Source organism: Mycteria americana, chromosome Z (genome assembly GCF_035582795.1).
Source record: "Mycteria americana isolate JAX WOST 10 ecotype Jacksonville Zoo and Gardens chromosome Z, USCA_MyAme_1.0, whole genome shotgun sequence".
NCBI lineage: Eukaryota > Metazoa > Chordata > Aves > Ciconiiformes > Ciconiidae > Mycteria > Mycteria americana.
Genome location: NC_134396.1, coordinates 5435774 through 5460365, shown reverse-complemented (window position 1 = coordinate 5460365; position 24592 = coordinate 5435774). Strand labels below are relative to the sequence as shown.

Sequence of the window (24592 nt, the reverse complement as noted above, 5' to 3'; positions counted from 1 at the left end):
TTGGCCCAGCTATGCCCTACCTCTTCCAGACAGTCTTATCCCCCTCTACAGCTACAACGACCCTACCCTTAGAGCCAGCACATTTCAGATACTGCCTTTGGAAAAGGGTAGAGTTGGCTTTGGTTAGCAGCTTGGACGGCCTCACATCAGGAGTGTCACGCAGTGAGAGCTGAGACACTCCCAGAAGCACCAACTGCTATGGAAGTGGGAGACCTCTGTTCATTTCCCCATTCACGTAACTGGGAACTGTTCAGAGTCAAAGTATTTAATTGATGTAAGACCAGCAGACAAGAGTGCAAGGTATCACTTCCCTTGCTAAGGGAGACACTCCAAAAGCTGCTGCAGCGCATGGTTACTATGTGGTTTCTTAAGCCTGATGTCTTTTGTTTAACTTGCATGAAAAACATTTGTTATCAAAATGTATTTTATTCTTAACAGGGTAGGTAGAATGCTATGGGTATCCCTGATTAACATTTCCATTTTCCCTTGCAGTCACAGAAAATCATTTAGTCTTGCTTCATCTATCCTTGGTCAGAGGCCAGGAAATTTTACTTCAAGGTTTGTGAAAAATTGATTTTTACAAAAAGACACATTTCTGACTAAAGAAAAATCTCTGCTAAAATGAGCAAGAGGCCCAATGTGAAATATATTTCAAATCTGCTTCAGCACGAAAACTCTCTGGTTAACTCCATTAGGAAAACTAGAATCTTTTTTTATGCCAGGTAGAGCAGCTGGCGTTAAAATTCCTCTTCAGCTTGTCTGGAGCGGGAGCTTTTCAGTTCCAGCAGTCTCTCCACAGTGTCTGCAATTGTACGCTCACCATGCACCTTGTTATCTCGGGTGCGGATGTTAACTGTTCCACTTGCCTTCTCCTTTTCACCAACAACTAGAAACAACCAAGACGCAAAGGAATGAACTTCACATTTAGCAAGCTGGTTTTTTTCCCCTATTCCCTTAAAACTTAGGCACATACTCAACAAAAATTCTAAAAAGCTTACCAACACATCAAATCCTTCTTTGCCCTCCTCCCAGCTCCCCCCACTTAGCCTGTAACAGCCAATACCCTTATTTAATCTCATATTATTGAATAGGTTTTAGTATGTTATGAACAGCAGCTCAGCAAAATAGGGATAAAGAGAAAATTAAACTTAGTAAGTCCAGCTTGACTTACTTCTTATTAGAGGGAATCACAAAGTCAAAATGAGAAATAAACATGGAGTACTCCATGGGCAAAGATCAGAAAGACAACTTGACTGTAAATAACCTATAGCTATTTGCTTTCTTTACAGAGACAGCAAGACAGTTTATTGGAAAATCCCAAAGCTATTTTACTTAAACATTAAGATACAGATACCAAGATAATATCTCATTACTAATATGAATTTATATAACATACTTGGAGGTTGCTACAGGAGATTGTATTTCTCTGGTACCCAATCTACATTCAGTGGGACAACTCTCTGAAACAACCTCTGAACGTAAATTAGGTGAGGTCTTTTCCCTGACAGGCTGATCATTTGCTTGTGGTCTTGAAGGTAAAATGTGGTTGTGTCTTATCTGTACCATACACTTAAAAGTTTTAAAGAACAAAAGAACTTCATTCACGATTTTATCAGTTACTGTGAGGGTAGAGTTTCCCTCTCAAAGGCTCCTTCTACTCTAATGGATCCCAGATAGTTTTAGGGTCAGTGCTAGAGCCTCATTTTACATGACATGACTAAGGTGGTGCTTCAAATCACATACTTCACAGCCAGTTTCTAATTGTCCCTGCATCCCCCTCTCGTGGAATAGTCTTCTCCTATGCATGCATGCATAGCTCAGAAGTGCACCACAGCTGAATGCAGTGAAAAGATGGTACTTCTTTTGCTACGCTCGAAACAAGAGCATAAAGTATTGGGGGAGGGTTGGGGGCGACGCAGAAAAATCGCTTAACAATCTGACTGACAAAAAGGCAAGAAATTTCATATGTCTCCACATTGCTGACCAGAAGACAGCAAAGACCTTTTTCTAAAGCAGCAGTAATGCCTTGGGCCACAGTGACCTCCTTTCAGTGACAGCTACACAAGCCAGGAATGCGCATCATGCAGGCAGGAGAGGCTCTCTGGAATGAAGACTCTTAGCGGCAAAGTGACCTAAAACACTGACTACCACTCTCTACCTTGCTCAGAGAAGAATGATCAAATCCTAAAACCTATGCAAGAAAGTCAGCCAGGATAAGGTAACAAATGCAGTATACATTACCCAGAATAAAGTTATACTGTGCAAGCTGAGCATTTCTGATCTTCTTGTTCAGTGTGCATCCAGGATCTACATCAACATCTGCCATTAATCCAGCGTCGTGGAAGTGCTGCCTGACCTAGGAGAAAAAGTATTTAAACTGTCAGTATAGGATATTCATGACAGTGAACTATTCATGACTTGTAGACTTGAGCCAGTCGAGCTTATCTGACCCCTAAAACAAAGGCACTGTCATTGGCTCAGGCGTTGCAGATGATCCCAGTTCAAGAAATGAAAACAGGTCAGCTAGCATGCAAGTACATACACACTAAATAACTAAGCAGTGATCTGAATATCTAATGGTTTGGGCTGAACAGTGATTTGAGTTTGATATTGTGAAAGGCAGCAGGATGGTGGAGCTTTCTGATTAGAAGATTATTTTTATTTTGCAGACTGTTCATGTATAATGTGCTTGAAAGAAATACAGGAGAAGGTCTGCTGGATGCTAAATATGCAAAGACCCATCTTCATCTTTCTTACTGCTTTTGCAAGATGCACATGGCCATGGGAGACTAGAACCTGAAGGGTAAGACAGCTTTTGAGCGGAGAGAAAAACTAAGTTTTCCAAAAATAAAAGCCTCACAAAGATCAGCATTTGTTGTTCAGATACCCAAAATCTATTTCGAGTCCTCTCAAGATACATCTGCAACTTCAGCAGCTAATTATCATTGTAATATAAAAATCATACAATGTAATACACAAAGACTTACAACATTTATCTGGGATAAATACTATTAATCATTAAAAACCAAGTATCTCAACTAAATACAACATACTGGAAAAAAAGCCCCCAAACCATATACGTCACCTTTTGAGCATATTCATCACACGTTGGTCCCACTGGTACCACCATTACCTGCTGAGGGGAGAGCCAGAGCGGCCTTCAATAAACAAACAAAACAAGTTAATACAGTTTTCAGTATTTTTTTAGTATGAAAAATCCTCTTAACAGATAGGACTAAAATCTACACAAGAAATCTACACAATAAAGCCAGCTGCTTAGATTGGGTTCAGAGGCAATGATAGCCCTATACTCGTTACAATTTATCTCCCCAAAAGAACTGAGTGTCTAAGAGAATTGCAGTGTGGACAAAAGTACTTTTTGACCTGAAGATTCAAGTTGTGTTCTACAACAGACAACAAATCATAATTGAGTTGTTGAGCTTATCACTAACTAATCATGGGAAAACATTGTTATAATCAGAGGGGTCATCCCCATCAGGTATTACGCTGCAGCAGGTAAAGGAGATGACATACATAAATGACTTGTTGGAAGGCAGCCCAGCTGCAAAAGCAAAGTTGAGATATACACACTGTGGGCAGACAAGCTGTATGCTGCACCTGCATGAGTGGTATCATGTAGAGGCTACCATACCTAGAATTATTTAATATCCAAGGAAGGTGGTTCAGAAGGAATTGCCCTGTGGTACACCTACGGCATGTCTCTGTAGCAAGCAAGTAGAACAAACCCTCTTGATTCGTGCACGCTTGGGCCTCTTCTACATAAAGTGTTTGCTCAAACTGGAATAATAAATCTACTTTTCAACATTACCATTTGCCTCCGTAGTTTTCAGTTAGAATGGCGATCATTCTCTCCACAGATCCCAAGATAGCCCGGTGAATGATAACTGGTCTGGTCTTGTCATTACCATCATGGCTGAGAAGAAAGGGGTTTTTTTTAAAATGAAAGGTTTTTTTCTTGATGTAAACTTAGACCTGTAAGTGACAGGAAAGTTAGATTATATAGCAATTAAAACCACCACCCTCTGTGCTTACCTGACAAAGGTGAGGTTAAATCTGACGGGGAGCTGGAAGTCGAGCTGGATTGTAGCACATTGGTGGTAGCGGCCAATGGCATCTTTAATCTGAATGTCAATCTAAGAAACAAAATACACAATCTTTTACTCCAGTTTAAGCTACAAGCATGGCCCTCTGAAAGCAAACTCATTAAGATGGAAGGTTTCACTCAATGCAGAGGAAGTATATGTGGTTTTAGACAACATCCTTTTACTTCAGCCTACATTAGGACTTAAATGACTTGCAGGTTCTGATGCAAAAAATGTTAAGAGCTAAAAACAGGGTAAGCAAGTAGAGAGACATTACTTCAGGAGGGAACTACATTTAATACCTCAGACTATTTTTTGTGAGTTTCAATCTAGGACTTTCACAGGCCTTTTCGCTGAGTGAATTCAGCAGCACAGAACTGCAGGTGCAAGATCAGAACTGAACATGTCTCGCCAAAAATGAGACTTCAACCTGGCAAACCTCAAACTGGCAAACTTACACTCCTTTATTATGCAGTATTCGAATACTTGGTAGCTTATGTTACAAATTCAGGGCACGAACAAGGGATGAAAATCCTACAGTTAAATAGTCCATTTACCAGCAGGGATCACATTAATCAGTGACACTTGTTCTGACTATGAGTATCTACAGTCAAGCCTATTCCTTCTATTGCATCTTTCGCTTTAATCCTGAGTACACTTATGATACAAGTTAGACAGAGACACAGATAGAAAACAGTAGATTTGTAGTGTTCTGACCTTATTTATTTATCACGTTGCTCTCTTATTCATCATTTTACCAGTATGGCTATCTGTTGGGGCTGTATGCATTATTTTAATTTACGTATGAAAAAAACCAGATCAGTGTTTTATTAACTGAAGTTCTAAATGTCTTTCAATTTTGCATTCAGAAGCCAGAGTTTATCATAGTTCAGCTACTCACCAAAGAGCTTCTATCAAAATAGATTATTTACAACCTTCTTTAATTTCAAATCACCAGTTACCGAGCAGAAAAAAAAAAAATCCAAGTAGTTTAAGGGTACCCTAGATGTAGAGCTTAATTTAAAAAATGTAACTTTAACTAGTTTCCATTAAAACCAGTGCAAAATGCTATGTTTGCTCACTTTACTTTGGCTAGAGTGTATTAGCAGCAAGTATTAGGTTAGTTAAGGTTAATAAAGGTTCCTGTTGAGATTTGCCTTCTTTCAAATCATCTGAGGAAATTACTAAATCTTGTTTGCATTTCAAATTATGAATGATTAGCTGCTATAACACATTTCTCCTACAACCCATAAAATGAAATTGATTCAATTAGCATACAAAGAAAGAAATCAGAACCAGTTTACCAGATGACTGATTATAGACATAAATGTCATGTACATTTATTAGGGAAAGATTTACAAGTAGTTTTGTAAGGCTCTCTATCGTTATGGAAATTTCTAGAAAGCCGTACTTAATCTTTGCAAACCGTAGAGAAGGCTTTTAAAAAACCTAACAAAACCACAAAACCAATGCAAGGGGCTTTTTTAAAATACCAAAACCCATCAGCAACTCAATGCAGCTACAAAACTGTGACAGTAAAAGCAACATTTTTCAAAAATTCGTTTTACTAGTAAGTTTATTTTTGTTTTTTTCATGACTTAGGATTCACTTATCGCCCAAAGAATTATTTCTAATGCAGCAATTGCTGTAATACTGATCTTACAGTGCCACCTTCTGTTCATGTCTCCCACTAAACCAATCAGCTCTGTTTAAGCAGCAGACAAATAGTTCATACATGTAAACTGGGTTTAATTAATGAAATGAGTGTTAAAGCTATGTGAAAACCAGGATCATAGAGTATTATTTCTCTCTCAAGTATGTCAGAGTTTATGCATCTGGAAAAACACAAAATTTCAGCCGTACAGCGTCTTAAAACAGTATTAGATAACTATAAAAAAAATCCCCTGTTCCTAATCCCAGCTCTTAATCTCCGTTTGTACCAGGTTGTCAGTTTAAGAATCAGTTTTGTTCTATATCCTCCAGCCAAACCTAGACAGCAACAATGCTTTAGAAAGGCATACTGACATTGAGAAATTTAGTTACAACGTTACATTGGAAGGGAACATGCAGGACAATAAATGAAAAATAAAAGTTTTACCAGGAAGATCATTAATAAAACCCAAAAGCATCACCATACTATTTTCTCCCCCTTGCTCATAAAAAAGATATGAAAAACATTCTTTATGTATTAACAGCATTTAGTGTCCATCTGTATTTAATTAACTCAGAGCAGAATGTTAACTAGATGGAGATTTAGTCTTGGTCAGGTATCTATTTGAAGTCATCTGGCAAACATTCTGCACAAGTAGAGGACAAACACTTGTCTTTCTGGGCAAACTGACATATAGCAACGTTTTGTAAACACATGGAGACTTTGGGGTTTCTTCTGCTCATCTGCTATACTGCAAAGAATAGCATTTGCATGCTACGCCTACTGCCAAGATTACGGTAGTATCAATGGAAAACAGGGAATTGTGTAACTTCCATCTGCCTCACCCAAACAGAATTAAAAGGCTAACCCAGCTAGGGGTAGCAACATACTAACCTTAGGTCCGTAGAAAGCTCCATCGCCAGGGTTTAACTCCCACTTCTCACCAAAGTCATTGAGGCTGTTTTCAAGTTGCTAGAGACAAAGGACACATATGCTCAGTGTTTCTCAATCATTTGCTGTCTTTCCACATTACAGCATCAGGTCAGCCTGCTGCTACAGCTACACGACTACCAATCCTACGTAATTCTCATTTAGTGCTGCAATTCATTTATTTTCTGAAAAAGGAAAGTTTTGGAAGATCCCCAGCTAAAAAAAAATGTAGTCCAAATTTAAACAAACAAAATTAATGCATTCATTTTGGAAGAGGCCAAACAAGCAGCATTAGCTAAGGTGCAAGACATTTTTATGCTAGATTCAAAGTTTGCAGATAATATTGAGAGGGGATCCACACTGATACACCTAATGTCTATTCCTGCCCTATCTTCTCCCAAGCACTGCACTTGCGGGGGCTAACCCCACCCCTTTAATCATGAAAGCAACCTGGTTTTTGGAAGAAGTCTTATTACAGGTGCTGCCAGAATTGGTTCTCTTCCTCTTTTTTTTTCTTTTAAATTACCAAAAAAATACAGAGAGAGAGAGAGAAGGAGAGAGAGATAATTTGATTCTGACATGGAGATTGCTTCTGTATGGAGAGTAAGCTATTTACAGCAGCCAGACTGAATTGAAGACAGTTATTAAAGTTATATTGCTCATGTCCACCTGTCACTGTACCTCCCAGAAGGCAGTATGTTCTTACAGGACTTCCATCTGCAGCCTTGCTTTCATATAAAAAGTTAATAAAACTACTGTTTACCTTTTCAGCTTGATTCCACACTTCAATATCTCCCAGGTACTTTTCAGGACGAGTGGAGAGATTCAGTTTAAAGGAAAATCCAAAGACATCATACACAGTACGCAAGAACTGCAGACAACTCTTTATCTCCTCTTCAATCTTTATGAGAATAGAAATAAACTTTCAAATATGGAAAAATCAGTTAATCTGATTTTGATACCCAATTTCATTTAACAGCAGCCCATACCTGCTCCATAGCACAGAATATGTGAGCATCGTCCTGCTGGAACCGACGTACTCGAGTGAGTCCTGTAAGAGCTCCTGATAGTTCATTGCGATGCAGAACACCAAAATCAGCCAACCGTAATGGCAGCTCACGCCATGATCTTGGACGATGATCAAACATAAGGCTGAAGGAAAAGTTTATTACTTGAAGCTCATCCAGAATCAAAATTCTGCAAAGAACAGCCAATGAGAAGCAGCCAGTACCTAAGCAGATGCCCATAATGCCAATGATGTAATCTGAATACAACCATCATTCGCATCTAGTTTTGCCAGGAAAACAAATGCAGATACAGTTTTATAGCTGGTAGGCTTCCCCCACCTCACAGAGAGGAGGTAAAACAGCTTCTAAAACTGAGCATTAAAACCTGAAAGCCTTAACTGCCGCAAAATTGACAATGCCCCTGTATCTATTTTGGATATCCAGGTTTTCTAGTACCAAGGTAAGCTTCAGGTCTAAAACACAGTCACTGTAATGATGGAAAAATGACATTTCTCAGTGTCTCAAGTAATGAGAGCACATACACAACAAGACTCATAATTACATCACTCCTGACGTTATGTCACATCCGAAGATAGCCATCTTGACAATTAAGCAGGCAAAAGAAACAGAAATTTTTTTTTTTTTTTTTTTTTTTTTTTAATCAGCATCATCTTTGGTAAACTGGATTTGCTACGTATTTACCAGTGTCCTGGACAGTTCATAGGCTTCAGAGCAAAGATTTCTTTCTCCACTTCAAAGGAAAACATGTTGTCACTGTAATGCTCCCAGTGCCCTGAAGTCATCCATAGTTTGCTGTTGAAAACATTTGGAGTGACAACCTCCTGGAATCCACGTTTTCGATACTCACTCTGAAACAACAGACCCAGTATGTAAAATAACTAATAAAGCAAACAAAAGTAATGGTACTCAGTCTTCAATCTGCAGCCATAAAAATATACAAATGCTGCCCTACAAAAGTCCATGACAAGAGAAGAGAAGAGAAGAGAAGAGAAGAGAAGAGAAGAGAAGAGAAGAGAAGAGAAGAGAAGAGAAGAGAAGAGAAGAGAAGAGAAGAGAAGAGAAGAGAAGAGAAGAGAAGAGAAGAGAAGAGAAGAGAAGAGAAGAGAAGAGAAGAGAAGAGAATTCAAGCTGGACATGCCAGGATACATCCCTTCCACCAGCACCACCCTCCCCCAAACAATTCCTCTGTAGTAAGCAAGAAGAACAAGTTTCCTCCCTGCAAGCAAATCAGCAGTCTCTAATTATTCAATGACAGCTGGTAGTACATTGCAGCCCAAATATACAATAATAAGACAGACTTTAAATATTACAACAGGAAGATCAAGATTTTTTTTCTACACATGATTTCGTAAAAAATAGTTTTACGAGGCCAAATTTAGTAAGTTTATTAAAACAAATCAATATGCGTCACTGTAACAGCTGTAGTGTGAGCTTAGCTGTACTATTAGATGTCAAAGAATTCATATTATAAAGCATCATTATCACTGTTTTAACTGCAGGTATAAAGTATTGATAAAACATAGCAGAGATTGTGACAAGACCAATTCAAAGTAACCACGTTTCTTTAGTTCCATGGCTTACAGAACTAAGAGATTAAACTAACCTAAAATGAAGCACTGTTAATACTGTCATATGTAGCATGCTGTTACATATTTTTCTAAAATTAAGCAATTTCTTCTATAAGAAGATTTCCAAAAGGCATTACTTACCCGGATGAATTCAATTAATGTGTTATAAATGTAAGCTCCTTTTGGCAAGAAAAAACAGCTACCAGGGCTGAGCTCATGGAAGAAAAACAGTTCTTGGTCCTGCAGAAAAATAATATTTGAAAAACTTAGTATTTGTTCACCAGCTTTTTCACTTAACGTTCACAAATTAATTACTACTAACTGGGCATCACCAATCAAAGTTTTTAAAACAAAAATAATAAGAAAAAGCAATACCAATAGATGAGATGCATTTCCACTAGCATTTATATCTCCATCAGTACTTACAGGGAAAGGAGGTTGTTCAGTTTCCTGTTTCATTACTGATGCTCCAAAACTTCACGTTTATATGTAATTCCTAACCGTGCCCCCACAGATCCCTTTGTACATTGACAAGTAATGTTTAGTTCTGCTTCTGCAGCTCTCTAATTATTTGCACATGAACTGAATGTGCGAACTGTAGTTGGCTAATGTTGTGACAAACTGTGCACATGCTTGAGGACTGCGTATAGTGAATTCTTCTGTGTATTTTCCTGATGTCCTAGCAGCGGACCGCGTAACAGCGTTCAGGACTATCAATTATCTGACAGGGGTTTCCCTCTAAAAAAACAAAACCAAAAACCACCTAACCAAAAAACCATAGAAAGGTATTACGGATTCTGAAATTACACACAAGAAAAGAACTGTGAGTGAAGAGGCTGCAGCAAACTGTGTAGAAATGAGCACTGCCTGCAGACTGAAGCATTCATATTTTGCAGACCAAAATGTTCATGTTCTGTTCCAATTGATCTGTGGAATAAGGATGTCATCATGTTTAAAACAGCTAAAAGTCTAAAGACAAGTTATTTGCTTTAGGACTTTTGATGCTCTTCAAGAGAAGAGTACCTGACTTTGCAACTCAACTGAAAATACAATTGTGTCACATGTTGGTTGTGGCAGCAAGTATATGCTGTCTTCAAGATGCTTCTAGTTAAGGGGTTACACCCACACAGTGTTTATGAAATACATTACCAGAAAAACTGCCTCACCCGCCCAATTTTTCTGTGATCTCTGCTTTTAGCCTCCTCCTGGAATTTCTCCCATTCCTTCAGCATTTTTGCATCTGGGAATGAAATTCCATAGATCCGCTGGAGGGATTCCATATCAGCCTTGCCTTCCCAGTAGGTAGAAGAATTCTGCATGCAAAAAGTAAATGAAACATTGAAGAAAACGAAGAGCCTCCACATTTTACTACTACTGCCTGCAATGGAAAGGCATGCAATTAATAACAAATCACTATACCTAATGTAGAACAACTAAGGCATAAGGAGAGTTTTAACCTTAAATTCAGAACACTGATTAGAAAAATCCAGAAAGAACAGGTGAACAGAATAGGTAAAAATGGTGTCCAGCTCTCTAGTCTTTCTTTTTTTAAGCCTATTTGCTCTCTTTGTAGCAATCCTATTCCTACTGTTTATTCATACTCAGCTATAACCATCAGCTGAGCAAAAACTATAAACTCTAACTGATGCAGTTCAAACAAGACTTAAGCCACACTTACATTCTTATCTGTGCTGGAAATGCATGCCCTGGACACCTAGTTGGGCTTCACACCATTTGAATATTCTAGCACACAACCCATTCCCAATTTGTTACATTGAGTTTTTGGCCAGGTTACCCATTTCACAGTACATTCTTGGATAAGCCACTATCATATTGCCCAAAGACAGCAACACATTTTCAGTGAAAACATTTGTCTAAGGCAGTTTCAGCACTTACCTTATGAATTTTTATGGTCTTTATCTTGCCAGTATGTCTGACATGAGGCCCTCTGCATAAATCTATCAAGGGACCACACCTAAGAATAAGAAAACATTCATCTGGTATATTTCATCCTAGAAATATATATCCAGTAATATTATGATGCATGCATAATTACCTGTATACTGTTGTAGTTGGAGTATTGACCTTTTCATTCAGGATGCGACACTTGAATTTATTATACTGAGAAGAAAAGCAGCACACATATTTGTTAACTCCTTGTTAAGCAAGAGAATTGGCCAGAAGTGTAAATTATTTGCAAACCTGATGCTATGCTGCATCAAAAGAGGATTATAAAAGACAGACAGATAGTCAAGTAGTGGAGCAAGCTGCCCAGAGCGCAGGATGTGCAGTCTCCATCCTTAGAGGTTTTGAAGGCCCAACTGGACAAGCCCTCAGAAACCTGGTCTGACTTCAGCATTGACCCCATGCCCTCTGCATGAGATTGGACTAGAGACCTAAGGAGGTACCTTCCAACCTGTATGACACTATAATTCTCCTGATGTCCTAACAGTGAAAACTAAGTAACATCTATCTCAGGAATGCCAGAAAATTATTTGCAGCTAGGTACTAAAAAGAAAGTATCAGCTTTTAGTGCTGCTTGGACTTTCTCAGAAGTCCTCATTCTAAAAAATGTTTTATGAAGGTTTCTGAATGCATCAGCACATGCAGTTATAGTATCACCACAGCATTTTACTCACAGCCAATATAATAATAGGCATATAATATAACTGCACATAATATATTGCAAATTTACACCTGTGGGAAATAAATGAAGAACGTGGCTTCAAAGATTTTGCCAAGGTCGCCCAGGGGAAGAATGAGAATTCTTACAGTTGTAGAAAATCTAATGCACATTCCCGAGAACCTAAGAATTACACCTTTGCTCATTTTTTTTTTGTTAAGTATCACGAATGAGCTTCTAAGAACATATCACCTTAAAAAGTTAGTTTGATAGACCATCCTCTACCACTAACAGAACATGCAGCTAAAGTTACAAATACTTAAAGAATAACTGCACGATGCTAGAAACAAGCTTCTAAAACAGCCTACCTTAAACATTTCAAGTAGCGTTTCCTTCTTAACTTCCAGTCTTTCAAAGACTTGTTTTTCCTTCATTATCTTTTTGCATAACGTTTCCAAAGCAGAGAAGTCATTACTTGATACACCCCTAAAATAAACACACACACAAAACTGAATCGTTCTTGCTTTTGCTTGCAATTTCTGATACAGTTGCAATGCACTAGCTCGTGGATGGGACACGCTGCAAAGAACAAAGCAATATGCAGTAGTGCAGATGACTTTGTTCTCGGAACAAGCAGGTAACAGAAATTTTGCTGCAACTGCCATCCCCCACTCCTAAAAAGAAAAACACAAAACCTACCCTTCCTCAAGGAACATGTCGTAATAAAATCCATTTTCTATTGGTGGGCCATAGCACAAACAGCCACCATAGATTCGCTCCATAGCTTCACCCATTATGTGAGCACTTGAGTGCCAGTATACCTAATGGAAGTAAAAAAAGGGGGCAGTCTGAATACACACAATGCATTTCTGAGTATTTTATTTAAAACCTTTTCTGAAACACTTGCTTTTAAGGATTCTTGATGCAGATCCCACATTAGAGCAGTCTGCAGAACAGAAGTGACCTCCCCAGCAACACTCTCATCCTAAGCACCAATATTTCCAAAAGGTAACACTGGAAAACTGTTTACAGCCTGGTAGCAAATAATTCTTATTTTCAACTACTGTTGAAATGATTCAGTTATTGTCAAGAAGTCAGGAAACTAACTCAGAAACCTTTTTTTCTATGAACTTCAATCAATCAGCTCTGCCTAAAGACCAATAGGTGCACCTTCAACATAAGGCTGGGGTCCTAATCTGAAGATTTTATGCATGGGAAATCCTGCACTGAAGTAGAACAGTTCATAAAGTTAAAAATTACACTCCATCTTATAGTACACCTGAAAATTTGACAAATTAAAACCAAATCTACAGGACTTCAGTCTTTTATTTGCACCGACCAGAAAACATAAATCTCACAGGAGCCATCACTTAGCCAACATGAAAACCCTAAGTTTGAATGCAAGACCTCTGCGATGAGTTTGACTGACAGCTTCTTGTACCAAATCATGTTTTCTAAAGACAGTATTTATAAATTTACTGAATATCCACATTTATCTGAATGAGTAGCCAAAATAAAGTACATACTTTTGCATGCTCAAAGTAAAAAAGCAGCCTACTCAGTACTTTTATGATTGTACCTAGACAGTACTTTTGTACTCAGTATTGTTTTCAAAGTCACTGCTGAAGAGGTCAGTTCAAAGGACCTACTTTACATTAACATGAAGATTGCAAATATAACACTTTAATGAGAACAGACTTGACATAAACTACAGCAACTGCTAGCAGACTTGGCTACACAGCAGAATGTACATTATCTGCAGTACCTCATGTCCCTTGTAAGGAACTATTAGAAAATGCAGACGTACCTACACAGCAAACCTGTTCCTATCTCCTCATCTTTTGAACACAGTGAGATGCAAATAACTACTCAAGGCTGAGTTTAATGCAAATCCAAGGGCAAACAAATTTTGGTAAAAGATACTCACTGCTTGAGCCTCTTCATCTTCAAACTTAAGCAGCTCCAGGGTACAATCCTCCTCCAAAGGACGGTCTAGATCCCAAACCATCTTGTTCACTTTAGCAATAACAGTGTTGTCAGCTAAGCCCTGACTACAGAATAAATACACGGTATATAATCTTTTGAAATCAGCCAGCAGAAGTTCCCCAAATTTGCCCTCCATGTTGAATAAGATTTTCAGGAGTGCTCAGAGTGGGTACAATGTCATAAGTAAATTCCAAATAAAAAAGCAGTTTAGCCAGTCCTGAACATTCATGAAACTCCTACTCACATCTCAGATGAGGGAAGAAATCTGTGCTGTATACTTGACATTCATACATTCATTAACATATTTGACTCAGAGGCAGCTACCTCAAAGTACTAACCTGACTTCAAAATCCTACTGCAGCAAAAGACAGAGCTTCTCTTTTAAAAATTATCGAATACTCTTTCTTATGTAGTAACTTTATAGTTTTGTTTCCACTAGCCAAAAACCCCTTTTTTTGATCCCAAATCACAAAAGCAAAGAAGGTTCCAATGACAAGGTACCTAAGCATGAAAAAAAAACGGCATTTCACCTCTAGGAATGACCTAATTTTTGTAATTTAAACTGTCAGGGTGTCCAGTGTGCATTGTTCAAATATACTCCACAGCAAGTTTGAGTTACCTGGAGATTTGCAATGCTCTTTTTGATGGGTATCTCCCATGCAAGTAAAAATGCAGTTAAGTAAAAGATACTCATACTATTAAGTCTCTCTGAAATCAATTGAAACATCACCCAGCAGTCGTCTTCCCCAGGTCAATGTAAACTGGTTTGCATGTGCTAACATTCAATCTGATAGCGTAAATTTATTAGCAAATTAGTTCTTAATGCAACAATAATACTTGCAGGGAAAAATATGCAAGTAATGTGTGTCTAAAAGATCTCAATTATATTCTTATTTAATTTTAGAAACTGTGTCTTCATAAGGCAAAAAAACTACACTCCAAAACTCAAACTGGAGGTAACCAATAGGATTTATTACATACAAGATGCCTTGAGGAGAGTTGAGATAAATGACCAAGAGAGAAATTATACATTACCCATACCCTCACAGCCACAACCTGCAGACACAGGGCTGTCTAAAAATGATTGAGTGTATCACAGAATAAAATCATACCTAATTCCACAAGCGATTTGATAAGGAGTAGTCTTCCAAGATTCAGCATCAACCTGCTTGCCATCGGGTAACGTAACTTTAATGGGTTTGCTGTCATTTGCAGCTCTTTCTGCAAGGAGTGCATCATGTTCAGCTTTAAGTTTATGGTACATCTCTAAACGCTCATTGATAAATGCAGGCCAGGGATTCAGCTATATGTAATGAATAAAGAGAAAGGAAAAAATCAATAGATTATTCATCTAATATCACATTATGTCAAGTATGCAAACAAAATGGATACATTTTTCACAAGCAGCTATGTGACCACATCTATATATGCGCTACATCTAACAAATAATCATTATTACAGATTAATTATATAGTATTGATTATATAGTAATAAGATTTCAGCTTAATGAAGATTACTTTGAAATGTACCACTGTATACCTGTTCAATAAACCACACATATGTTAATAAGCTACTACATAGTTTATTAAACACCTCTTTAATAAGCTATACAAGAACAAAAATCAATTTGAAAAGATTGTATAAGTTCAACGTAAAAATAGATTTTTCTCACTAGGTCAAAAAACTGAGGGAACACCTCTACTCTGAGCCACCCTGACAGGAGCTGACTCCAGCCTACACATCATATAACGACGTCAAGACTGTCAGCTTGGGCATAACCAAGGCTATACAGCTATGCAGTTGGCTCAGGATGTGCTGGCTAGCAGCTGGCCCTTTCTGTGCAGTCAGAGGGATCTGTGTTTACCCACCATGAAGACGGACAAGACAGAGCACCTTACACAGGCTTTTCTCATCCCAGAGATCTGCTGCCTACCTCCTGGTGCAAACAGGGGCACAGTGAAAAGCATCACCAAGTAGCAGCTATGGAAATCGGAGCTGCTCTCCCATTACGTCAATACAACTTGGTGTAAAAAACAACAAAGTCACTTCATGGCAAACTTTGGGAAACAAGAGAGAGTGGAAAAAGGAGTAACTGTAATGCCAGATAAAATATGTCAGAGGGATGAACTGCAGCAATGCCAGCAGTACACAAGACAGCAGGTAGACCACATCTTTCAACCCCCCGTGGCCCAAGGGCAGCTCACCTCCGCCCGCCCTCCATCGCCGGCCCCTTCTTTCATTTTCTTCTTTCCGCAGTCTGCCTTTTTTTCTTCCCCAGCATTTACCTGAAAAGGGCGAGCACCATTTCCTCATTCTCCAGCAGCCGCCCACACCTACGGCGCTTTAAACCCCCTCAGCACCACACAGGGAAGAGACCCGACCCCTTCGCCCCGGGAAATTTCAGAGCAGCTCCCTGCCGTTTTACCTTCAGGTAAACCCCACCGCCTTTCGAACTCCCCCGGAGCGAGGGAAACCCCCGGCAACCCGCTATAAGGGTGAAGGGGAAGAGGCCTAGCTCCCTCCTGCCGCCAGCACCCGTCCTCCTGACAGGGCCGCCCCCCCCCCCAGACCTGACGCGGGAAGAAGGGGACGCCCCGCCTCAGGACACCCCCCGGCCTGCGGTGAGGGGGAGCCGCGCTGAGGAGAGAGCCGGTCCTCCGGCGCGGCCCGCCGGCGCCGCGGTGCCAGGCCCACCTGGCTGTCAGCGCCCGCCATTGCCGCACGCGGAGCCGCCCGACGCAGCGGGGAAGGGGCGGGAACGGCCCCGCGCAGGCGCCTCCCGGCCGCCGCAGCTGATGCAACCGGGGGCGGCCGCACCGAGCCGGCGTGAGCCGCCGAGGCCGGGCCAATGGGGCCGGAGGGCCGCGCCCCGCCGGGCTGCCCTGGCGTATGTGGCCAGGGCGGCGGCGCGGCGGGCGTGGAGGTGGCCTGCAAGGGGCCCCAGCAGCTCAAGATGGCGGAGCGCCTGCCAGCACCCATGAGGGTGTGAAGCGGGGCCGCGGGGCCCGTGTCCCCACACCCCTGCTCCCCTCGCTCTTGCGGGGAGAAGCAGAACCGGCCTTCCCCCGCCATCAGGAGCGTAGGGCCCCACGAGGGTGGCAAGGGGCTGAGGGATGGGGTGGCACTCAGGGAGACCTAGCTACCATTCCCCTGAGACAGAGATTCAGTCAAGGATGGATCAGCTGATGGGAGTGCTCTTTGCAAAAGAGACAAAAATGAAATTAAAATCGCATTGACCAATGTCTCATTTCCCAGGGAAAAAAAAAAGTGGTAGAGATTCTGAGGAGATTCTGTCAGATCCGGACCACAGGAGCTTTTCTTAGTGCTGCTTTGCTTAGCCCTGTCCTGAGGGGAGGCTGGGTGTGGGGGGCTTGGAAGGAAAAGGCTGTGGTATTCAGGCACAGCTTCTTTCTTTGCAGCCTTCCTCCCTTTCTCTCCCCGCTGTTGTTTCTATATCATCATAAATAACATTTTAATTTAGGAAGGTTACTTTCCGCACCTTCTCATGGTGGCCCTGCGCTCCCCAAGTGGTCTGTCCCAAGGCCCTTGGTGTGTTTGGTGGACTCATACAGTTAGCCTAGTTTAAGAAAGGTGTTTGTTACAAGATTTTATGTTTTCAAGAAATTGTGGCACAGCATCCTTACTTTGAAGAGTCTAAATTCAGGGATCAGGGCTACGGCTTGGCTTGGACCTCTGCTGCCTGCAGAGCACCCGACACCACTGCATCGTCCTGTAACAGCATTTCCTCTTCATCTGCCGCAATGATCTGGGATTTTAGAGTGTTTCAGTCAGGTAAAACGTGCTTAGATGGACATCAGAGCACCTCAGACTCCACGGACTTAAGTGCTGTAACAAAAAAGTTCAGGAAAAATGGGCTTTTTTGCGTAGCTGTCAAATACTGGTTATGTAGGGGTGAAGGATGGTTGAGAGAACATCACCACATTACTTGACCACAAATGTAGGAACTTAAAAAATAATGTAAATGTGTTTGTATTTTTAAAAATATTAAAATGGGAAGGTGTAGTAAATATGAACTTAAAGACAGAATCAGGTCTGGACTGCAACAATTTATTTGCTGTCTAAAAGTAAACTATGAGCAGCATAAATACTGGCAAAAAACATTTCTTAAACAGCTACATTTAATAATATATGTAAGATGTTGTGTAGCAATACAATGTTTAGTAATACTAAGGATGTTTGTTTTTAAATACTAATTTTTAGATTTGCAATATCTTCTAAAATCTTTTTGTGTGAAAGAATTGCAGCTGGCTAAGTGACAGCACATTGCAAAACTTACAGATAAATTATCTAACCCCAAAATGAACAAAAACCTGTACTGAGAGCGTTCAAGAGAAAAGATGATTAAATATTTCACAAGCAATCAGTCAGGAGAACTGCAGGAGAACTGTCTCTTTTCCCAGAAGATGGCAGCAGCAAAACATGCTGTGCTGATGAGAAACTAGTTCTGCAGTATACCCTGCTCTCAGGTCTTGGCTTTGGATAACAGGATTTGTGGCATAAAATACCAAACTAAATGACTGCTTTACTGGCTTTGCTCTTGAGCAGCGTAATTAAAGATGTGTGACTGAACTCAACCGGACTCTAGGCCAGTGTAAATTGATTTCAGTGTGCTTTAATGATTATCACCAAGTGAACGAGTGGATGTTTCAGCTTCATTAGAAGTTGGTTGGAAAAAATGTGGCTGGAAAGTTTGATTGGAATTGCAATGTCATTTGTCTTATATTTTGTTTAGGAAAACTAAAAATGAAATCAAAATGAAAATCAAAATTTTTAAAAATTAATCAAAATTTTAGGAAAGAAAATTTTTTAAAAAGCTAATCATAATTTTAAAAAGGAGAAGAGAGTAAAAGAGAGTGAGAAACAAAAGGTAAATGAACATACAAGGAACCGAGGAAGAGGAAAGGCATGATATTTTAAGAAAAATATTTCACAACCTGTAGCACATCTATACCATTTACCTGAACCAGCTGCTCTAGGGAGACCCATCTAACTTGTGATACAGCACTGGCCTTTCTGTAACGCGTCTGGGTTTGCTTATAGTTGGTGTACATTAAATCAACTCTATTCACTGTCGAGTATTTACTAACTTGGCGAACTCCCAGCTTATTTGAAAATGAAATTGTATGAAAGCCACCCATTTACATCCAGGGTTCAAAATATATCATTTGAATTCAAGGCCTAATGCATTTCCATAAGCCCACATCAAGCGAAGAGCTATCAGCTCTCATTACAAAATCATGCAAATATGGGAATCTCAGCTTTGAGAACTGAAATCTTTTTGGGCAGTTTTCTGCTGTATTAATTTCACCTAGGCCAGTACAACAAACCAGTAGACTTCTTAGAAGTCCAGTATAGCAAGCTTAGAAATGTAGGTTCAGAAATTTAACAACATGTGAAGTTAAATAAAAAAATAAAATATTAAATATTAAAATACCTGTGAAAATAAGTAAAGTCCTGATTCAAACTGGAGCATGCTAGGAAAACTGAATCTAAGCCTTGGCTTTTGATATTTTTTCAATTTTTGTGGCCTTATTATTAAAAGAAAATAGTTATCTTTTTAGGATGATAACAAAAATAACTGATATTTCATGCAAAGCAGGAGACCAATTTTATTTTGTTTCTATATCCATGACAGCTTCGTGTACAGCCACTACAGTATGTAGTCCAGTAGTCTTAATAGTGCCAAGGGGTTTCCCATATCTACCAGGCATTTTTCTGCTTCTTCCAGAAGAGATGTGTGCTTGTGCTTGTTAGGGAGAAGGTCCTTACTAACAGCAGAAATCCTACTGACCTTTTGTAGATTGGAAGCACGCTGCACAGTGACAGCCTTGTCCCACCTGTGTCCCAGGGTGCAGGTCCTCTTCAGTTGCCCCTCTTGCCACCATTTCTTCATACCTGCAACTGTGGAGATAATGCAGTCAAATTACACAGCCTAATTACACAGGTTCAGTTTGTTCTCTACTACCAGGCAGGTTTTTTGAGTAAAACACAATAAGGTTGTATTTGGTCAAAGGTAGGATACATCCAGTTTCAGTGCTCGTAGTTATAGATGCTGGGATCACAGGTTACAAATTCTAGGTGAGACTTAAAGCCAGGGTTCGTTCACTCCTTGACATCAGTTGAGCATCAGACTCCTACTAGGAATCCTTGTGCCTTCTAAAGAAGGGAGATGCTGGGTGATTTTTTTTTCCTTCTTTTTTCTCTAATAAAACTAGATTTGGCTTTCTGCTTCTTTGTAACAAACATACCAATGATAACTCTTGTCTCATATTTCCCCTGCATCTCAGATTTACCCTTACTTCACTTGGCTAAAAAGTTTTAGCATACTTATACTGAGTCAACAATATTTTTTTATCTCACATCATGAAAAGTAGTAGGTGTGCATACATTCAATTAAACTCAGATCTTTCCTGTTTTCATAGAGCTCATACGTGTCATTTTGGGGGACCTATTATTATCCCAAGTGACGTTATCTAGGATTAAGATACTTTTCCAAACCTTTGCCTTTAGGATAAACTGCCCCCCTCTTCATAGTATTACAGCAGATTACTCCTATTTTCCAGTACTGTTTGCACTTAAAAACATAAAATCATTGTTTGTTTTTCATTTAAAATCTTTTTTGGATACTGGTCTCAGAAAAAGATGTGCTATCTGCAGTTGTGCGGATCTGTGACTCGCGCTCTGGTCTCCACTCTCAATCCTGTGACTGGGCTGTGAGATGGGGATTCAGAGCTCCTGCCTTCCATTTCCTATTCTTTGGTTAAGATAAAACAGTGAGGCAGCAGTTGTTTAAAAAGGCAAATAAAGTGTTTGCGATTTCATATATTGAGGAGGAGGGGTCACATGTCCTTAACTGTCCTTAATCACAACTTAAACTATTACAAAGAACTAACGTTAAAAATCCAATTGATACAACATTTTTCCCAAACTTCTGGCTCTTAGACACACCCTTGGGTTTTGTACCTAAATTTAAACTAGCTTTTACTGTAACTGGACATCACCAAGATATTCTACTACACAAAACTTTTTTGCCCATATATGGAATTTTCCAGAATCCAAAATACTTTTTTGGTAACCTTTTTTCCCTAACAAAAAACTGTTATGGTTCATTTTAGTGTGTCTTTCAGAAGTTAAAGTCTGAGAGTGTGGTTTATTTAAGATGTTTTTGTAATAATGGAATTCCAATTTCTGAAGAGCTTTTTTTCCCTATAGATTTCACTGATATTTTTTCCCTGAGAATAGTCTTTTCTGTGCCTGTAACAGCAGACCACGGATATATTTACATAGTATCTATACAATGAAAAGTTAAATTTCATAATTTATGAAATTTAAAAAATAATTAGGACAAAAAGTAAGTAGCCTGATCAGACATCCTTCCTGATACGCTTACCAGAAAAAGTAGTGATCTGCACGTTACAGAGCCCAAACTGTTCCTTCATCTTCTCTGTGAGCTGTCTCCTCCATGCCATGGCATGATGTGGCACATGGAGGAATTTCCTACATAACACGATTAGAAGCAAGAAATGCATTTCCGAGACATTCATTTGCTACGGTCCCAGTCCGTAACCATTGATTTTCCAAATTCAACTTCTTACTCCAAGCAATCTCCATCATACTCCATAGCGCTGGAAATGATCTCCAAATACCAAAGGACAAAAAATTCTTATGTCAACTTCTCCTGCAAGTGCTCCATCAGACAATTTTCAGTGGAAATGGCAGACAACACAAGGAAAACAGATGTTGTATTCCAGGGTTTTGTTTCGTTTGACCATATTTTTCATTGCAGTTATGACTTAATTTCACACGTTTCCAGTGAAATTTATTTTATTTGAAAAGTATGTTCTTGGTTTCTCTTTTTAGCCATGACTCAAATGTTCTAGTGATCTTATTAACATCCCTTTTTAATGATCTTTCATGGACACAAGCCAATAACATTGCTTCAAATAAAGAAACACATGAAAGCTGATGAAAACAGGGACATCTTCACTGTATTTTGTCAAACTGCTTGTGACAAGTTATATAAAGGCTTTTTTCTTTGTGTCCTTTTCCCTTGGAAGTATTTGGAATCCTACTAAAACTAATACTAAACTGGTAAATCATTTCAAGGTTTTATAACTACAGGGATAGAGGACAGAAAACTTTCCTTACTTAGCAGTAGCTGCCAGAAGATGGATTCCGGAGGGTCTCCATTGTTAGATGCTGATCAGAGGAAAAAGGTATTCCGAGGGGAGATACAAAGTTTTATTTATTCAGTTTACCTGGAAGAATGAGATGGGACATCTCGGCAATAGCATGGAACAGAAAAAACAACTGATCACTATCTTTAAAACATCTGCTCCATATGGAAGGACCACAACATCTCTTTTCAGTCTTCTCTTTTCCAGACTAAGCAAACTTAACTTTTGAACCTGTCTCAGGGGGACATGCTTCCAGACTGTGGTTCTTCCCTTCTGAACTCTCCAGTTTGTCTGTGTTTCTCTCAAAACAATAAAGCTCAAAGCAAACATAATACGCCTGCAGAGCAGAGAGGACTATTGCTCAGACGTGACATACGGCACTTCTGCTAATATAACAGCATTATATTGCTCACTCGCCTTCGGTTTGTGGCTCTTTAGGACGAGCAGGATCTTTTCTGCAGTGCTATTCTGTACTGTATTCTGCTTTTCTGTACACTTTCCTGAAGGGCAAAGCACTGGACATTATTAAATTGATTGTTTGACTTCAAACTACCTCTCCAGTTTGTTATGATCATCAAAATTTTAAAGTATTTGTCAGCTCTTTTTCATCTTGACATGTTCACAGATTTTTAACATGGACTCTTTCCCCCTTCATACACCTAATGCCTTTTTGGACAAGAACCAAACACAGGGTAGAATCAGCTTGAAATATCCTTCTGGTTTAACACAGGCTGACTGATAGGTGCTCTCTAAGTATATTTTTTTCAGACATTTATGCCAGTTTCATCTAATCATGCAAGTGTTCAGTAAACTAATGCAGCCTATAGTAATACAGACCTTTTTGTTTCAATAAAGTGATTATTTCACTTGGGCCACAGCAACCCCATGCAACGCTACAGGCTTGGGGAAGAGTGGCTGGAAAGCTGCCTGGCAGAGAAGGACCTGGGGGTGTTTGTTGACAGCCGCCTGAATATGAGCCAGCAGTGTGCCCAGGTGGCCAAGAAAGCCAATGGCATCCTGGCCTGTATCAAAAACAGTGTGGCCAGCAGGACTAGGGAAGTGATTGTGCCCCTGTACTCGGCACTGGTGAGGCCGCACCTCGAATACTGTGTTCAGTTTTGGGCCCCCCACTACAAGAGGGATATTGAGGTACTGGAGCGTGTACAGAGAAGGGCAACGAAGCTGGTGCAGGGTCTGGAGCAGAAGTCTTATGAGGAGCGGCTGAGGGAGCTGGGACTGTTTAGCCTGGAGAAAAGGAGGCTGAGGGGAGACCTTATCGCTCTCTACAACTACCTGAAAGGAGGTTGTAGAGAGGTGGGGGTCGGTCTCTTCTCCCAGGTAACAAGTGATAGGACAAGAGGAAATGGCCTCAAGTTGCGCCAGGGGAGGTTTAGACTGGATATTAGGAAATTTTTCTTCACCGAGAGGGTTATCAAGCATTGGAAGAGGCTGCCCAGGGAAGTGGTTGAGTCGCCATCCCTGGAGGTATTTAAAGGACGTTTGGATGAGGTGCTTAGGGACATGGTGTAGTGGTGGTTTTTGGCAGTGTTAGGTTTATGGTTGGACTCGATGATCTTAAAGGTCTTTTCCAACCTATATGATTCTGTGATTCTGTGATTCTGTGATTATTGTCGTGGCTAGCTGCACTTCTTATTGCTCTCATGTCTCTCTGATGTCTCCCCATTCATTTGTCATGATGCTGGCTCTGTCTTCACGTGATTCTCCCATACCTGGAAAGCACTGCATCATTCATCGTATGCAGCATTCACATACACAGCCTGTGCTGCTAGGCTCTGTACATAAAGCTTTCCCTTCACAAACATCATAGGGTCAATCACTCCTTTAAAAAAGGGTACTGTTTGATGTTGGCAGCAAGGGTAAACCACAAGAGAAGGAAAGATGGTAAAAAAAGGTATTATCTCTATATATGTTTATTTTATGTTCTAGATCACCTGAGCCCAATATACCATCTTGGGTGCAGCTGCCTTGGGATAAGAAATTTGTTATTGCAGGTCACCTGGAGCTGTTTTCTCCACTACACCAGAAACCCCCTCCAGTCTCTTGGCATTTCTTCACATGGAGTTGCTCCCTAGCCCCGTTCTGTCAAATGACCTAGTCTAGCAGAAGCACCTTTTACACTCAAATCATACTGACAGAATGGGGGTAAGCAGCAATTACACATGCAGTTGTCATGCTGTATCTGGAAGGGCAGTGAAGTCTGGCAGCAGGATCAGCCAGCCAGCCGGGGGCTGGATACCGGTCCCCAAAGCCCCTTCTTTCAGATCAGCTACTGCCAGAATGAGTATGACCTCAAGCCATTTTTTTGCCCCTTTTTTTTTTGATTCACTACAGTCCAATTGGTTTCAGCAGGAACAGTGGTACACAAAAACCAGAACAGTCCCACTTCGGCTACAAATTATATTGGGATCTTGCTCTGCTCTGTCCTACATTGGATGAGCTCCTGACTGCCTTTGTGAGAACAAAGTTGGCCAAGCTCATCTTTCT

General features: G+C 40.1%; 1 protein-coding gene across 2 annotated transcripts; it reads right to left on the bottom strand.

Annotated features, from left to right (window-relative positions):
• Positions 1–626: 626 nt before the first annotated feature.
• On the bottom strand, positions 627–16700 carry TARS1 (threonyl-tRNA synthetase 1). Of its 2 annotated transcripts, XM_075527126.1 has the most exons (19): positions 16584–16700; positions 16094–16174; positions 15002–15192; positions 13831–13954; positions 12603–12724; positions 12272–12389; positions 11337–11401; positions 11177–11255; positions 10447–10593; positions 9422–9520; positions 8394–8560; positions 7674–7836; positions 7448–7585; positions 6649–6726; positions 4054–4154; positions 3830–3934; positions 3086–3158; positions 2242–2356; positions 627–886 (listed from the first exon to the last, which is right to left on the bottom strand). In XM_075527126.1, the coding sequence occupies exons 1-19, from the start codon at positions 16602–16604 to the stop codon at positions 738–740; spliced, it is 2136 nt and encodes a 711-aa protein (XP_075383241.1). In that variant the 5' UTR covers positions 16605–16700; the 3' UTR covers positions 627–737. The 2 variants fall into 2 exon arrangements, with proteins under 2 accessions (XP_075383241.1, XP_075383242.1); XM_075527127.1 differs by lacking the exon at positions 16094–16174 and having other exon boundaries at positions 16584–16689.
• Between the last annotated feature and the right edge of the window lie 7892 nt (positions 16701–24592).

Excerpts from the sequence above, each read along its gene's own strand:
- TARS1 (XM_075527126.1), bottom strand. The coding sequence starts at position 16,604 with ATGGCGGGCGCTGACAGCCAG. Across the intron at positions 12,390-12,602 it reads GACATGTTCCTTGAGGAAGG|GGGTGTATCAAGTAATGACT; the intron begins GTAGGTTTTGTG and ends TGTTTATTTTAG. Across the intron at positions 887-2,241 it reads ACAGTATAACTTTATTCTGG|TTGTTGGTGAAAAGGAGAAG; the intron begins GTAATGTATACT and ends GGTTGTTTCTAG.